This window comes from Tenrec ecaudatus, chromosome 16, assembly GCF_050624435.1.
Source record: "Tenrec ecaudatus isolate mTenEca1 chromosome 16, mTenEca1.hap1, whole genome shotgun sequence".
Lineage (NCBI taxonomy): Eukaryota > Metazoa > Chordata > Mammalia > Afrosoricida > Tenrecidae > Tenrec > Tenrec ecaudatus.
In genome coordinates this window covers 14,430,909-14,448,530 of record NC_134545.1, presented here as the reverse complement: position 1 = coordinate 14,448,530, position 17,622 = coordinate 14,430,909, and the positions used below count along the sequence as shown (strand labels likewise).

At 53.3% G+C, this 17,622-nt stretch overlaps 1 protein-coding gene across 1 annotated transcript in view; it reads right to left on the bottom strand.

Moving 5' to 3' along the window:
• Positions 1 to 17,622, bottom strand: part of TBX5 (T-box transcription factor 5) — a 62,211-nt gene that overhangs the window by 14,969 nt on the left and 29,620 nt on the right. The window contains exon 6 of the mRNA XM_075534572.1: positions 16,889 to 16,980. Within this exon, the coding sequence (XP_075390687.1) occupies positions 16,889 to 16,980 (92 nt within the window). The remainder of the gene's footprint in view (positions 1 to 16,888; positions 16,981 to 17,622) is intronic.

Below are 17,622 nucleotides of genomic sequence, written 5' to 3'. Positions count from 1 at the left end.
ACTGGGAGTCTGGATGGGCTGCCAGTAACGGATTTTAGCATGCGCCATCGAGAGAGACCAGATCCTTTCGTATCGCCTCGTAGTTGCTGCGCACACCACAAACGACCTTTGATGCCCATCACTACTTCACAAGGGCAGCTGTTTCGCACCTGCCACTGGATCCTGTCGCACAAGGTAATCTGCAGAGGACACGTATTACTTACGGTGGCCCTATTTTAAAATATTTTGATATTCCTATTGCAATATGATTGGTTTCCTAGGTAATGGGTGTGCTATGTATTATATCAAACCAGGAAGGAGCCCTGGAGGCACTGTCGGGTAAACCCTGGACTGGTAACTGCACGGCCGGTGGTTTAAGACCACCAAATGCTCCTTGGGAGGAAGATGAGGCTGTCTCTTCCAGTAAAGATTTAAAGCCTCAGAAACCCTCTGCAGGGTTTGAGCTTTATTCTGGGAGGGGGTTCAGTTGCCAGAGGGGCCCCCAGCCTGGAAAAGGCTAAGAACGCCTGCTCTAGAACCGGTGTCAGATGACCCAGGATGCACTAGCTGACTTGTGCTCATTTACTAATCTGTGATGGACAAGTTCACATAGAAATTCCTGCTTCACATAGAAAGCACGGCTGACATCGGCCTCTCTCCAAAGCCCACAGCCCCTTCCTACAGAATCAAAGCCTCTTTCCAAATGCACAATCCATGACTGGGATGGGGGACCAGGAGGCCAGGTCAACATGGGCTCACTGACTCATTTGTCCTGATCAGTGTCATGCTGCTCATCAGGTGGTTGGGAGGCATGTGACCCTGTTCACGACAGGTGGATCTGTAGAGCCCCAATCTGCTCAATGGCAAGTGAAATTGTTCACTGCAGAGGAGGAAGTAAGCAGAAATGAGCAAGTGCTTACTGGCTTATTGACTAATCTACCACCCACCCCACCCCCGGCCACCACACACACACACACACACACACACACAAGTAATCTCTCTGAGCAACAACATCTGCCTAATTTGGGGCTTTGGGGTGCTAACCCAGTTCTTCTGATGCAACTGAAATAAATACTAAGCTACCCGAATGAAAGGGTCTCAAGTACAAGAAGCACTATCTCTGGGATGCGACATACCTGTGAAACAGGTACTGCTATCCCTGTTTTACAGGTTAGGAAACAGAGGCCCAGGGGACGTGTCCAACGTCACAGAACTGGAAAGACACGTACCCAAGATGGCAACCCGACAATCTCCTCACAACTTCTATACAATCTCCTTACTAATTGCCTGTTGTTTTTGTATATGTGCTTTTTAATATTGTGCTTCTTTGTTTTCTTCTTCTTCTAGCTTACAAGCAGCCATCGAACATACAGCTCTCGGGCTCTGCGTGTCTGCAGTGAAAGAGAAGGAAGTTCACAAAGCAGAGAAGGACCATGACTTCAGGGCTCAACCCCTCGTGAGCCATGAGACCAAGAAGACTAGATGGTGCCCGACCACCACTGCCAAAGACTCTGAGCAGGGGCAAAGTCCGTGTATCCCGACAGAAAGGAAGGTGACAAGGAACCGATCTTTCCAGAGGAACTGGCTCTACAGAGGCTGAAGGAGCCTCTGAGTTCCTCTTCAAACCATGAGCCCCCCGCCCCCCTTGGACTCATTAAAGTGACCATTTCCCTCAAAGGGTAAAGATAGTCACTCTTGAGTGCTGCTTTTTCCTTCTTCCTGAAAGCTGTCTACAGAAGACCCTTGGGTTTTCAGTGACTGATTCCTGGGAATCAGATAGCCTGTTCCTTCTTCGGAGTCCATTCTATATCTGGAAGCTCTGCTGAATCACCCCGTGCACATGGGGAGACCCTGCTGGCATCGGAAGTACCAGTGACCTAGCTCCCAGCACCACAGCGACCCCCGCAAGCTGCCCCAGGACGACATCGTAAGACTGCCCAGCACGCCCCCTCCAGGGGGACGAACAATAGAAAGCAGAGGGGAAGGGAGACAGCGATTGGTGTGAAATATGAAAATGATAACAATCTGTCATCTATCAAGGGGCCCCGAGGGGGGCGGAAGGAAAGAAAAAAGGGAAAAAGAACTGATCCCAAGGGCTCACTAGAAAGTAAATGTCTAGGAAGATGGGGACATATGTACTAATAAGCCTGATACAATAAAATGATCTTTAAAAAAGAAAAGAATGTGCCCTTCGGGGGCAAGAATGGGGCACCTGTGACTCCCCACCCCCCACGCCAAACCCCAAGCCATCAGCCCGCCGCCTGGAAGGGATGTGATGGTCTCATATGATCGTGTGGTCAGGTGGGGATGCTGCCACGTGGGCTAGGTGTCCGTGAGGCCCCCAACACCCTGGGTCCCCTCGTGGCGCTCTGTGGGGGCTTTCAGCCTCTTGGAGCCCATGCTGGGGCCACCCTGAGCAGCCACAGCCAGGTGGGCGGGCAGAATCCTCCCCCCTGGGGTGGGCGGTATGAACGGAACAAAATGAGCTTTACAAGCTCCGGGCAGCGACGTCATGGAAAAGAGGGAAAGGGAGGAAAGCAAAGGGAAATAACAATGGCCGTAAAACACTACAAACCTGGTCGGGTCTCCCAAGGGATGGCGTTTAGAGCCCCTGGCTTCCAGGGCCGGCGGGGTGGGGGGACATCTCTCTGAGTGTGTAGCGGTTCCATTGGGACTTCTTGTTTTTTGTTTTGTTTTGCTTTGTTTCATTAAAGAAAATAAACCTCCCCTCTCCTGCCCAGCACGCCCCCTTCAAAGTTGCTAGGAAGGTATTTACAAGGGAATGTATCAATGGACTCTGTGGAATTCTGCGCCCCAGCCAGGCCAAGTCCTGCTTTACATTAACAGCCTTCACAGGAGGCGGCCATCATGTCCTGTCCACCGCTGGGCCTTGGCAGCCTGTCCTTCTCCAAGGAGCTCAGGAGCTCGGAGCATCCGCCCCTCGGCCATCACCCTTACCCAATAACCCGACCCCACTCTTCCGATTCAGGGTGGCCCTATAGGGCACAGGGAAATGGCCCCCAGGGGGCTTCCGAAGCTGTCGTCTTTACGGGAAAGAGTCCTGGTGGCTTAGTGAATTCAGCATTGACCTGCTAACCACAAGGTCAGTGGTTCAAGTCCGCCAACCACTTTGCAAGAGAAAGATGAAGTTGGCCGTTCTCATGAAGAGGGAGTCTCTGAAACCCTGCAGCGCATTGCTGCTTGGATCTGCAGGATCGCTGAGTCAAAATAGACTAGGTGGCAGTGGGTTTGTTTGGTGTTTGGTAGTTTGGTTTGGTTCCTGCCTGTTGTTTGAGTGGTGTTGTTAGTGTTAGCTTTATGGGAGCAGACTCCCAAGTCTTCCCCTCATGAAAACCTGGGGTGAGTGAATCCACACCCCCTTTCAGTGTGTGGACGTGGAGGTGGAAGAGGTGGTGAAAAGGTGGAGGAGGAGGTGAAAAGAGGTGGAGGAAGTAGAGGTAGAAGAAGAGGAGGCAGAGGAGGAAGTAAAGAAGGAGGTGGAGTGGAGATGTTAGTGTTGGTAGAGGTGGAGGTGGAGGAGCAGGTAGAGGTGGAGATGTTGGTGGAGGTTGAGAAGGAGGAGGTGGAGGAGGTAGAGGTGGAGGTGGAGGTGGAGGTGGAGGTACAGATGGAGGAGGAAGTGGAAGTGGAGGAGGAGAAGGAGGAGGAGGTGGAGGTGTTGGTAGAGGTGGAGAAGGAGGTGGAAGAAGAGGAGGAGGTGGAGATGGAGAAGGAGGTGGAGGAGGAGGTGGAGGTGGAGGTGGAGGTGAAGGAGGAGGAGGAGGAGGAAGAAGAGGAGGAGGTGGAGGTGGAGGTGGAGGTGAAGGAGGAGGAGGAGGAGGAAGAAGAGGAGGAGGTGGAGGTGGAGGAGGAGGAGAAGGTGGAGGAGGTAGAGGTGGAGGTGGAGGAGGAAAAGTGGTGGAGGAGGTGGAGTAAGAGGTAAAGGTGGAGGTGGAGGAGGAGGTGGAGGTGGAGGGGAAGGAGGAGAAGGTGGAGGAGGAGGAGGTGGAGATGGAGAAGGAGGTGGAGGAGATGGAGGAAAAGGTGGAGGTGGAGATGGAGGTGGAGAAGGAGGTGGAGGTAGAGGAGAAGGTGGAGGTGGAGGAGGTGGAGGTGGAGGTGGAGGTGAAGGAGGAGGAGGTGGAGGTAGAGGAGGAGGTGGAGGTAGAGAAGGTGGAGGTGGAGAAGGAGGTGGAGGTAGAGGAGGTGGAGGTGGAGCTGGAGCTGGAGCTGGAGGTGGAGGAGGAGGTGGAGGTGGAGGAGGAGGTGGAGGTGGAGGTGGAGGAGGAGGAGGAGGAGGAGGAGGAGGAGGAGGAGGAGGAGGAGGAGGAGGAGGAGGAGGTGGAGGAGGAGGTGGAGGTGGAGGAGGTGGCTCCCCAGAGCACTGGGAATATGCTCCGTTGAGAGCTTAGTTGTCCGACACAAGCAGGGGTCCTGAGCACCCTGGCTCACCCTGGAAGTCCGAAGGGGTCTTCTGACCAGCTTCAGCCCGACTTGACCCCCACCCCCATCCTGCCTCATACACACATATTCTCACTCCCGTGGGAGCGCAAGCCATGAATGACGACATTGTCGCAGGTCTGGGTTGTAAAACGTTACAAGGGAATATTGAAACCCACAGCCAAGCCGCATCCTCAGCCAGCCTATGAGGCCCCCACCCACCCCCGCCCCCCCAAAATGTGCAACCAGAAGACTGAATTGGCCTTTCACAGGAACAGGTGGCAGGGGTGCTTAGGGCTTGGCGGGGGTGTTTGCCTCCCCTGACGGTGCTTACCAAGTTCCTGGCAGCCCCCTTTTCAAGCAACTAAGGCAGCGTATGGAGGGGGAGGAGCTGCAAGCTGTAAACCCCCAGCCTCATGAAATAGACACTTCTCTGGCCCTTTCATCCGTGGGTAAAAATTTTTAATAGGCCACCTCGTGCTGCTGTGGCCCCTGGAGACCTTCCTGGATTTATGAATTTTCTAAGCTGCTTAGGGAACTGGAAGGAGCCCTGGCGGGGTGGTGGGTTATGAGCTGGACCACTCACCGTGAGGTCAGCGGTTCGAAACTACCAGTTACTCCATGGGAGGAAGAAGAGGCTTTCTACTCCTGGTAAGAGTCACAGCCTCAGAAACCCACAGGGACAGTTCTACTCTGTCCTACAGGGTCACTGGGTGTCGCCATGGACTCGGTGGCAGGGTGGGTCTTTGCTTTTTTAGGGAAGTGGTTTTGAACTCAGGCGCTGGGACCCTGCTGGGGCTGGGGCTGGGGTAGGCGCAGCCAGGGCGGAACCCGGCCCAATTCAAACAGGGCATCACTGCTCATGAGTTCCCGCTGATAAAACCCCAGGCACCACACCAGCAGGCCCGGGAGGGCACTCCAATGCGGTCTGTCCTCTCTCTGGTGACACTACAGGGGCACAATAAGGGTGTGGACAATTTCTGCCCATGGTCTCGACCAGGTCTGCATGGTTGAGGGACACCAAGAAGCCCAAAGGCCCTTCCCGCTCTGACTCTGGGCACACCTACCTCCCCTCTGATCAGGAATCATTGACTGGGTCCGCCCCACCCTCATCATGGGTTGAAGCTTGGACTCTTGTGAGCTGCGGGGTTTTCATGAGCTCTTATTTGGGCAGAGATTTCCAGGCCTTTCTTCCTCGGCTTGCTAAGTCTAGAACAGTGTCTCCCAAAGAGAGTGACAGCACCTCTGGCCAAACCCAAAACCGAGTTCACTGCCATCGAGTCGATGCCAACTCCCTGCCACTCTATGGGGCAGGGAAGAGCTGCCCCTGTGGGTTTCCAAGACTCACTCTTTATGGGACTACAAATGCCTCATTTCCCTCCCAGGCAGCGCGGCAGGCTGTGTCAGACTGCTGGCCATGAGGTCAGCAGAGTCCAGCGCATAATCACTGTGTCATAGGGTCTTCCCAGGCTGTCGGATAAAAGCTGGTAATTGCCAGAGGGTGCGGGCAGGAGGGAAGCGGAGTACATTTTTTTTTTCTTCCAAAAAGGTGACATAGCCCAAATAAGTTCGGGAATCCATGCTTCACCGCACGGCTGAAGTCCATTGGGCACATCACAGCCGCAGGCAAACCTCCCTTAAGAGAGGGGATGCGGGTGGGTTTGCAATGCACCGACCAGGGACGGAACCAGGATCTCCCACATAGAAGGCAAGGGTTCTAGCACGGAGCCACCAGCAAGGGGGGCCCAGACTGGCTGCAGCTGGGGAGCTTTGGAAGGTACTGATGGCTGTTCCAGTCCCTCGGGGAGCCTGACATCATGGTCCCCAGCGTAGCCTGAACATGGGTCCCTTGAAAAGCTCCCAGCGGGGCGAGGCTTTACACAAGCATATGTACTATGAACTTCTATCCATCTGAGTCCCTACCAGGGAGCGTCCAAAAGTTCCCAGAACAATGGAAGCAAAAGATAATGGAATTTCCCCCCATGAACTTTTTGAAGGCCCCTCGGGTAAGAGACAATCGGCAGTGGAAAATATCAGAACACGGACCCACCCCACCCCTTCTGCTCAAACAGGGCAGAGGGGAGCTGGCAGCAGGGGATGAACTGGGCAGGGGTTCGCGGGGTTGATGGAAACATTCTGTCTTTTCTGAAAGGGCTTGGGTTTCCAGAAAAATCCAAACCCAACTCACTGCCCCTGAGTTGAGTTGATTCTGACTCACATTTGTCAAAAAAAAGAGACTGGCGGCACTGAGTGTGTGTGTCCTTCACTGACGGCGAATCTTACCTAGACTAAGAAGTCACAAACCCCGAATGCGTGACATGTTTGCTGGAGGGCTTGGGAGGGGAAATGTGTACTTATGTCTGCAACGTATTTGGAAATGCATCCGAAATAAGTAAGTTGGTTGGATGGATGGATGGATGGATGGATGGATGGATGGATGGATGGATGGGCAGAGAGTGGCAGGTGGGCAGAGAGGCAATAAGCAACTATATTACGTATAGCATCCAAGCAGTGGGCAGAGGAGCTGTATTCCCCAATACACTTATGTTTTCTAGCGGTCTTAGAACTCCCCAGTGATAAACTGAGCACATACTCTAGATCAGTGGTTCTCAACCTGGGTCGCCCAATTCATCACAGAAGCAAAATGACAGTGATGAAGTAGCAACGAAAATAATGTTATGGTTGGGGGGTCACCACCACATGAGGAACTGGATGAAAGGGCCGCGGCATGAGGAAGGTTGAGAACCACTGCCCTAGATCATTCTGGGATTCATGAGAAGTCGGGCATTCAGCCAATAGCCAGCTGTCTGTCTGATACACACCTTTCCGACTAGGGCCTCTGTCTGCAGAAAAGGCCGTGCGTTCACATAGTCCTGCTTGTTGGTTTCTGGGGGACTCAGGACTGCCCCAGGAGGCACTTAAGTTCCCCTCAGAATCATCTGAGCCTTCCTAAAGCCACCCACCCCAAACCGCGGACAGTAAATTCTCCAGACTTGGTCTTTTAACACCCTCCCCAGGTAATGATGACATCCACCCAAAGGCAGAGCAGCCGACTCCCTTGGCAGTGTGAGCGACTTGCTAAGAGGGACTTTCCGGAAGGGCAGGTGTCCAGGGAATGGGGTGACAGGGAGTATCACCGCAGGTAGGGAGGCTGTTCTGAGCATCCATGCCTTTGCAAACAACCATGCTGCAAACAATTTCTTGGCAGACTGCCATGAGCCAAGATGGTAGTGGAGACCCCCTCACTGATGCTGAAGCCGGCTCCGCCCTTCCCCCGGGACAACCCATTCCCCACCTCTTGGTTTACATGCATGCTGGAGAAGACCGTGGTGGTGGCCAGCCAGCGTTTCAGTTGTCCATGGAGCCTGTGTCATGCCCAGGACAGCATCTCAGAAACCACCTCTCACCCACCAGACGGTCCGATTGTGTTTAACCATGAGCCTGAGACCAGGGAGCGAAAAAAAAAAAAAAAAAGAAATGAGCCCTGGCAGTTATGAGCCGAAGAGAATTTTAACATCAGGAAAGAAGAGGGAGAGGAGGGCAGGCTGCTCCACTGAGAGGCATTTAACCTTGTAGAGGTCCAACGGAAGCACTGGCTAAGCTCTTCACTGCTAAGCAAAAGGTTGGTGGTTCAGGCCCACAGTAGAACAGACCTGGATGTCTGCACCCACAAAATGTTCAGTGTAGGAACTCCTTCATGGCAGGCCCACTCTCTCTTCCGGCATCGCTATGACACCACAGGAAAGCAACCACAAGGGTCTAAGATGCCACGGCCCCCTAGAAATGAGTGGTTGGCTTGGTTTGGTTTTGTTTTCTATCTATATGCCGTGTTCCTTTCAGAGGTGATAGTCCCTCTTGCTTTGCTTGGATTTTCCATGGAAGTCTCAGAACCAGATCAAGATGTCCCACCTCCCGGGAACAGGAAGACAAGATTGAGTATAGACACCATGGAGGTGGGAATGGTCTGGTTCCCATGTGGCTGCTTCCAGTGGCGAGGCATAGAGCTGTCCAGGGTCTGGAACTGAGTGATGGGTGGGCCTTGGCTTGCCTGGGAAATCCTGAGTGCCAGACTCTCTCATCTGGTCTTCAGTGAAGTGCCTCAAAATAAGCAAGGTCTCTGGGTACCACTTGTCTCCCATGTGTCAGCAGACCACTGGGGAAACAGGGACCTGGTCCTTCCGTAAAGACCTCTGAAGCTATCACAGTGTCCCAGGTGAGCTAGGGGCCCATCAGCTACCTCCCGGGGAAGGTCCATAAACACTGCTTATGGCCAGTGGGCCAGACAATGTTCACGGCCACTCAGTGAAGAAGGGAGAAGATTAGCACAGGGGTAGGAGGGGGTTCTCGCCACCTGAGGGACCCAAGCTCACAACCAGACCTCTGTCTCTTAACTGTGTGACCCTGTACGTGCTAGCCTGGCCTCTGGTCTCACCCTAGAACAATTGAGCATCCCTGTTGGACCATGGCTGAGCTAGGGCTTCCCTGCTGCATCTTTAAAACATGGGTGACTGTGATAGATGGGTTTATTGTGCCAACCTGGGCAATAAGAACATGTAGGATTAATAAGATCACAGTTAATTGGAGGGTCAAGAGATAAATGGCTTGGCAAGCCCTGACTTTCTCTCTCTTGCTCTCTGATCAGACCAGTGTGTGGCTGCCTTAGCTAGTTCTCTGCCTCAACTTGTGAGCTACACTACCTATGCGACACCCAACCCATGGACCATGTCGCTACAGCTTGAGGTTCCTTTGAGAACTGCTTCGCCACACTGCTGGTGTGTACATCATTAGAGCTGGGGACTGTTGGACCCTGTCATCAGGCTGACTGTTGATGACCTGCCCTGCTGTTTGCTGCCTCTGACCAGACTGCCTGCATTGCTCTACGGAAGACAGCTGTCTGCTTCCTTGACCTTGGCCCCAACAGCCCTCGTGAGTTGAAGGATTTCCAGTATATTAACTGTTTCACAGAAGTGAGTTGAGCTGAGCCTCTGTACTGCTGTGTGGACTAATTAGCTATTATATTCCTTCATGCTGTATATATCTATCTATATGGATGGATATATATATATATATATATATATATATATATATATATATATATATATATATATATATATATATATATAAAATCATAAGTGTCTTGGTGTTGTTTCTCTGGAGAACCCTAACACAATGGCTAACTGAAAGTCAGTCATTCGAAACCACCAGCCACTCAATGGGAGAAAGATGAGGCTTTCCACTCCCATAATGACTTACAGCTTCAGAAACCCAAAGCAGACAGTTCTGCTCTGTCCTAAGAGAGGACTGCGAGTCAGAACGGACTCAATGGCGCTGTTCTCTGGTTTGTGCACATCCTTTGGTGCTCCTCTTATCAAGAGGAGGGTCCCTTGACCCCTCGTACCTAACCTGGACCTCATGACCTACTTCTGAAAACCAGCCGGTGAGAACCACATGGATGATAGCAATGCAGGACAGGGCAGCGCCGTGTGGCTGTGTGAGTCTCAAAAGCAGTAGAGGTCCCTAAAACTAAAATAGACTTTCACGTGTCAATCTCTTGAGTTCCAGCCATCGTCCCTTACTTTGAGGACACTCCCCAAATCTTCCTATTTCGCTACTTCTATTGACCTAACATTACCCCTACATTAACTCCCGTCCAACTTCAAATTGAGTTTCCCCCTAAGCAGTAGCCTGGAGCCCTATTAGCCTAGTGGTTACGCATTGGATGGTTAACCCCAAGGTCAGCGGTTTGAAACCACCAACCGCTCTAAGGGAGAAAGAGGAGGGTGCCTGCTCCTGTAAAGCTCTACATTCTCAGAAATCCAAGGGGGCAGACCTACCCTGTCCTGTAGGGACAATACGAATCTCAGTCAACTCCGTGGCACTGAGTTTGGCTTTGGAAGCAATACAGTCACTGCCATCGAGTCGATTCTGACTTGTAGAGAGGAGCCCTGGAAGTACAGTGGATTTATGCATCAGGCTGCTAACTGCAAGGTCAGCAGTTCAAAACCACCAGCCACTCCATGGGACAAAGATGGGGTTTTCCACTGCCGTGAAGAGTTAGCCTTGGAAACTCACAGGGGCCGCTCCACCCTGTCCTATAGGGTCATTAGGAGCCAGCATTGACTTGATGGCACTGAGTAGTAGGCTATCTATAAAAACACAATTGCCACATGCTGGTCTGTCCGTGTCCTATGTAAAGCCACCTGTTGTCACCAGTGCAGCAGTACTGAAATTTGGAGGTGGCGGGGGTGGGTATTCACAGAGTGTAGGGTAGAGTCTCTAGGCTGTCAATCTGGAGATAGCCAATGAGACTTCTGTGTGGGCGTGGCCTTCTGAGGATTCTGGGAAATCTGGTACTTCCTCCTTGGAGGTGGAAGACACCTCTCTCTCTGCTACTCCCTGGGAGACATTGCAGAAGACAAGTCACATGAATGCAAGCAAACCTCTGAAGCCAGAGAAGCCACAGAGAGACCCCTGCCAGCACTCAGATGCTTACAACGCCACTGGACCTAAAGACTTTCTACCCACTGGCTTGTGATTGTCCTGCATTTGGCTTCATTGTATGTGTTTTGTGATTCTGAAGAGGATTTTATAGATTGGTCTCGGTCATATGGGCTAATATCAGACTTATGGACTTAGACTGGACTGGGTTGGGCTGTTTTCTCAAGGTTCAATTCCTCTTTTATATAAACCTCTCCCTTATGTACATATGTGTGTTTGCGAATTTGTTTCTCTAGTCTACCCAGGCTAACACAGGGGGTGTAATGTTTAAGGCATGTGCTAACCTCTCTAAATAACCTTGGCATATACGAGCGGACTTCAAAAAGATCGAGGAAACTGGGTGAAAGGCTCCTGGTGATTTCCCACAGACTCTTTGACGTCCCCTGACCTTTCTTACCAGAAAACCAGACCCCCTGGCAAGCCCCTGTGCTCCAGGGCAGGGCAGCCACGGGGCTCTTCTTGCCAGTCATCTTGACAGAAACAGATCACCAGGAGTTTCTTCCCAGGGACTGCTGAGTTTTAGGTTCAGGGTCAAGTGCAAACCCTGTGTGTCACTGGGGAGAGATTTTTTTTTTTAATCATGGTATTTTTCCCTTTCTTTTGGCGCGTTCCTCTGCACCTCCTCATCTCACGTGTTGTTTGCTTTCATCTCCAGAGGCTGGAGGCGGGCAGCAAAAGCATCCTCTGGATTTTCCAACACCAGGGGATCTTGGGGGGCGGGGGAAGATGGTGGGGAGAGCACTCAGACCTTGACCCAGCAAATCAAGCTGTTACCAACTCAGATAACAGCAGATGAATGCTCATAATCCCCCCCATAATCCCACCCTCCTGTCCCTCTCCCCATCATGGGGCTCAGAGGAAACCTCATCTCCCCACACCCACCCCGTTGTTCTCCTCAGGCAGCCATCACCAGGTATGTGCAGGACAGGAGCCAGGATGCCAAGGTTAACAGGAAGTCCTGCCATTCGGCCTGGCTGATGCTACTCTACCCCACCACATTCCACCACCACTACCCCCCCCACACACACACACACCTTACCCTACACATACACACACACCAGAGCCAGGGTCCCCATGTTCACCCCTACTACATCTTGGCATTCTGAACCAAGCCAAACCTGCAAATCAGGTAAGTTGCTCTCGCTCCCCTCTCCCTACTGGGAATCCAGCTCTCTGCCAGCATCTGCTTGGTGGCCTTGGGCAGCGGCCCCTAGGGAGTGGAACCTATCTCTGTGCCCGTTCTCCAGATGAGGAGACTGGGACTCCTCGAGGGCAGGTCACTTGCCCCCGGGACGTGTGCTGACAAAGGGCAGAGCCAGGGTGGAAAGCCTGGTTTGTCTGACTCCTTTGCCTTCGGTTGGAGGCCGTTCCTAGACAACTTGACAGATGACCCTGTGCACTCCGCCAACCTGGCCTCGGGCCTGGCCACAGAAACACAAAACCCAAACCAGCCAACCACCCACGCTCTGCCATCGAATCGATATCGACTCATAACGACCCTGTAGAACAGGGTAGAACTGCCCCTGTGAGTGTCCAAGACTGTAATTCTTGATGGGTGTAGGGAAAGCCTCGTCTTTCTTTGGGGGAGCGGATGATGGATTCAAACTTCTGACCTTAAGGGTAGTAGCCCAACGCATAGCCACTACATCACCAGGGCTCCTGCAGAGACACAGGGACTCATTCTGGGAGGAGTCTAGCTCCAATATGTCAGTGGCTGAGCCCCTACTAAGGAGTCCCTGAGAGAAGCTCAAATGCTCAGCTACCAGTGGGAAGCTCAGTTCAAACAGAACTGAGGGGCCTCAGAAGCCAGCCCTGGAGATCTGTCTCCGGAAGGTCACTCTCTTCTGAGGCACAGGGCATGGCCAAGTGTTGGGATCCACGTAAGGGCAACTAATGATGGGGGTGACCTGCCACAGTTCTCCTTGCCTCCACCTGCAACGTCCCCCAGAAGGTGATCTGGTCAAGCGTTCAGAGGCCCTGCGGTCGCTGGTGAGATGACCCAGCAGGACAGAGTTGAACTGCCCCGTGGGGGTTCCCGGGCTGCCATCTCGACAGAAGCCACCTGCCTCCTCTCTCTCTTAGGGAGCCGCAGTGGGGTTTGAACCTCTGACCTTCTGGTGAGCGGCTGAATGCTCAGCCACTAGGGCTCCTAGAGGGGAGACCGGGGGCCCACTCCAACGGTGAGGTGGAAACAGATGTGTGGCTGTGGCTGAGGGCCTCGGAGGGGCTCCCCACATCGCTGAAAGCTAAGCGCTTCAACACCTGCACTTTCCCACCTTCCCCTCCCTGATGTCTACCAGCTGTCCAACTAAGAAAGCAGTGGGGGGCGGGGGGGACTGGGCACCACCCCGCCGTCAGCCCCTCAAGCTGAACCAGGAGGCTGTTGCTTCCAGTTAGGAAGGGTGGAAACCTCACTCAATCTGGAGCCAGGAGACGCTTTCTGGTGGAAGGACTCACTCACTGAAAGCAGACCTGGTGATGGGCAGGTAGGTGGTGGCAGGAGAAGCCCACTGCATTGAGGCACCCCGCCCGCAGAGGACGCGAGACGGAAAGAGTCAACTTGGGGTGCAGCACCTCTTTGGGCACCACAGAGAGAGGTGTAGAGAGGGGCTACTGGAGGGACATCGAGTTAGTGGGAGAGGCTGGGCCAGATGCGAAAGGTGTGTGGTCAGCCCAGCCACCGCTGAGGACAGTAGCCTGAGAGCAAGCAAGCGCAAGCAGAGAAGTAGTGCAGGCTGGAGCCACCTGGCCTGAAGAGTGCTTACAGGGGTCTCAGTGCGCATGTCCGGGAGGAGGATGGAGCTGAAGTCTAGGACCAGGTAAGTTAGGGGAGCGTGGAGGCTGGAACAAGAAGGTAGATTCGGAAGCAGAGTCAAAGAACCTGGTTGTGGGGTGGTGGGGAGGTGGAGGGATGGTTGTGACATCTTGAATCCATGATCCCACCTGCCCTTGACCTCTTGAGAAGATGCAGAACATGAATGAAGCCCCCGGCCCCCGCCCCTGTACCTGGAGAAGGACACAACCTCACTTAGCAATGACTTAGACGGTGAGGTTGTAAATAACCATCGGAATCCGATGGGATGGGATACTGAACATGGTGGGCAGAGAGCAAGCCAACAATAATTAGATCCCCCTATGTTTAGATGTGACGTCTGCTGTCCACACTGGGTAAGTATGAGAAGATCAAGCTACGATTCCATAACCATATAGTCACAAGGGAAAAACTGGCTACTTTAGACCCAAGAGGACCTTGCGTATTCTCTGTCGGGACCTAAATCGAGTTCCCTCAACACAAGTGGTGGACTCCTAACTCGTGTGCTAACACAGTGTGATCACTTCCCAGAATGCAATGAGTGTCCTGAAGTCAGCAAGTTGAGGCCACGCCTGTGTAGGGTGGATCCTAAACCTAATCATTTCTGAATTCTAAAAAACAGTGGCACGGGCACTACTGAGAGTGGCGCAGAGGCACACAGAGCTGGGGACAACAGGGCAGATGGCTGCACAAAGCCAGGGACACCAAGGCTTGCCAGGTACTAGAGGCTTAACCAGACCCCCCCACACACACACACACACAAAGACCTCCTCTGGGGCCACACTCTGAACTGTCAGAAACATACATTGCTGCTTTCTAAAGCCTCCTAAAGTGAGCAGTTCGAACCCACCCGCTGCTCCCTGGGAGAAAGATGAGGCTGTCTGCTCCTGTAAAGAGGTACAGCCTCAGAAACCCACAGAGGCCATTCCCCTCTGTCCTATAGGGTCGCTAGGAGTCAGAATTGACCCGGCGGCAGGGAGTTGACTTTGATACTACCTTTCCAGCCCCTCCAAGACAGCGCCCTTTGTCCTTAATCATGAAGGACCAAGGACAAGCCTGTAATGATGGACACGAGAGCACGCATGTGAGTGTGAGGTGTATGCACACACCTGACACCCATGCACTGATATGCTTGCAAAATCAAAACCCGAAAGCCCCAATCCCACCCCGTCTCAAAGCCACTTCCAGGGCATGTCTTTCTAAGCCTGTGGGTAGACCGCAAAGCACCAGTCTTCTGCACTTCTTCCATCTTCCCTCTCTTGTCCTTGGAATGAGGACAGCCACCTGCCCGACCCACCATTGTCATGTCTCCCAGAAAGGATGGGGGAAGACATCCCAAATGACCTCGCTTGAAACACAAAATCCACCAAAGGCAACCCTGTATCTGCAGGAGTTAAGCACGCAGGGGCTCCGGGGAAGGTCGGCCGTTGAAACCCACCTGCTGTTCTTCGGGAGTGAGATGTAGCAGTGGGCTGGTGGTAAGGCGCCCTGGTGGGGCCATCAGGTAAAGTGTAGGGCTGCAAGGTTGGTGCTTCAAACCCACCAGCCACTCCTGGGGAGGAAGATGAGGCTGCCTGCTCCCATAAAGATTTACCCTATATAGAGTGGCTATGCATTGAAATGAAATCAATGCCAGTGGGTTCTTATGGTTTGGTTTTGTTGGCTACCTGTCCAGCTTACAGCCTTGGAAAGACTAGGAGGCAGCTCATTCTCTGCCTTCGCGGTTGCTACAAGCAGCATCAACTACATGGCCACAGTTTGGACCTTTTTGGTTAATATCCAAAACAAAACAAAACCCCCCAAAAGCAGACACATACAAAGAGATCAAGACATGTGTCTAATGCTCTTGGCATCTGGGAAGGGATTTTGGAAGTCGGTCGAGAGGCCAAGCGTATGTTTGACAAAATTGGCGATGCGTGTGCGATCCCTTCCAACCAGACTCACGTCCCCACTCTGCTCCTGTGACCACAGGCGGTGTCAAAATACCGAGCGGTTTTTAGCACCCACCTCCAATCTCCCAGCACCCTGGACAACACACGGTGTTGAGTCTGACCGAGTGTAATCACCCCCAGGAACTCAAGCCATCGACTCCCCTTTCACTGACCAAGGACCGTGGCCACAGGAAAAGTCTCCCATCCATTCTGATGGGGAGGTAGAAGGGGGAGGTTGTTACCAAGGGAAGGAAGAGGGGAGTGGGGGAGCTTCGTAAGACAAAGGGAAAAGATAAGCAGAGAAAGAAGAGAAAATGGAAGCTTTTGACCCCCCCCCATGGAGTGTGGAGACCACCCTGCCCTCCCCTCCCCACCTACATTTTCTGCTTTTTAGAAGATCCACTGCTGTCCTAGCTGTCTGGCAGGACAGCCCCCGGAAACTGGCCTGGAAGAGGATCCTTATCCTCAACTCTGTCTACATGGATCCTTCATGGGTAGCCGGACTGGTACCTGGCATTCTACAGGCAGGGAGGCTCTAGAGCAGGGTTCTCAACCTGTGGGTCATGACTCCTTCAGGGTTAAACGACCCTTTCACAGGGGTCGCCCAGGGTCATCACAGTAGCAAAATGACACTGATTAAGTAGCAACGAAAATAATGTAATGGTTGGGGAGTCACCACCACATGCAGAACTGGATGAAAGGGTCGCGGCGTGAAGAAGGTTGAGAACCACTGCTCTAGAGGGTTACTGGTCCACCTGGCATCTCTGAGCTGGGCTGGGGGCGGGGTTAGGGGCAAGAAAGAGCCCTGGCGGCCTACTGGTGAAGGACTTGGCTACTAACCAAGAGGTTGGCAGTTCAAACCCACCAGGTGGCCCCATGGAGAAAAGCCCTGGTCAGCATGCTTCTAGAAAATTGACAGCCACGGAGACCCTCAGGGACAGTGTTGGCTTGTCCCCTGGGGTGGTTATGAGTTGACAACTCTTCCAGCTGTTCACAACAGTGTCCGAGGCACAGTGCGAGGAGCCCAGAAGGTGACCCTTCCTGGGAGCCTGCAGACTGGGGCTCAGAGAGGTTGCTCCACTTGCCCTAGATCACACAGCCAAGGAGGAGGAAAGCCGAGCTTCCAGCCTGAGTCAGGGCCCTCCTAAGCTCTGGCCAGCAGCGGTTCATGAGAGGCTCTGGGGCGACAGCGGGGAGGTCGTGGGGAGCTGGACAGCCAGTGTCCTACCTCTGCATCCGGGACATTCGGTGCAACTCCATGTCATCGCTGCCCCGGAATCCTTTGGCGAAGGGATTGTTCTCGATCTTTAATTGGGTGATCTGAAGCAAGGAGAGAACATTGGTCTGTCACTGATTGCCACAAGACGACCTGGGCACGTGAGCTCCCAAGTGTCGTCCGCCAACCAGCTGCTCGCTGGCAACGCGGAGACCCACACGGGGCGAGGCCAGTCACATCAAGGGAGCCCACCCCTGCATCGGGGCGGAAGGCTTTGAAAATCGTTCCCCATCGGACTGATGCAAAAGGGGGGGAGGAGGAAAAAAAAACCTGGATTCGGTTTGTCCCTTAATTGAATGCATGCCCTTGACGGCGCTCCAAGCCGTTGGTGTCGTGTGTTCGGGTTTTGTTTTCCATATCGGGCTCTTCTGGGTTTCAGACACAGTTCAGACCTCCATGCTTGACACATACCCACACACACACAACCACCTCCCCTGTGTTGGGGACATCAAGCATGTGGCACGGTGGTCTCATGGCCAAGGGTGCCAGTCTGCATCGGAAAGGGTCAGACTGCGAGATAAGACACACTGGTCACTGCTCCCCAGACCCGCGGCCGGCTGGGCCTCATCCCTCATCCTGCGGTTTCCCAGGGAGCTCCCTGGCTCGGGTGGAAGATGCTGGTCCAGCAAACGCGCCCCGATGCCTGCGCACAGAGCCCGAGCATGTACATGCGGGGGGACGGCAGC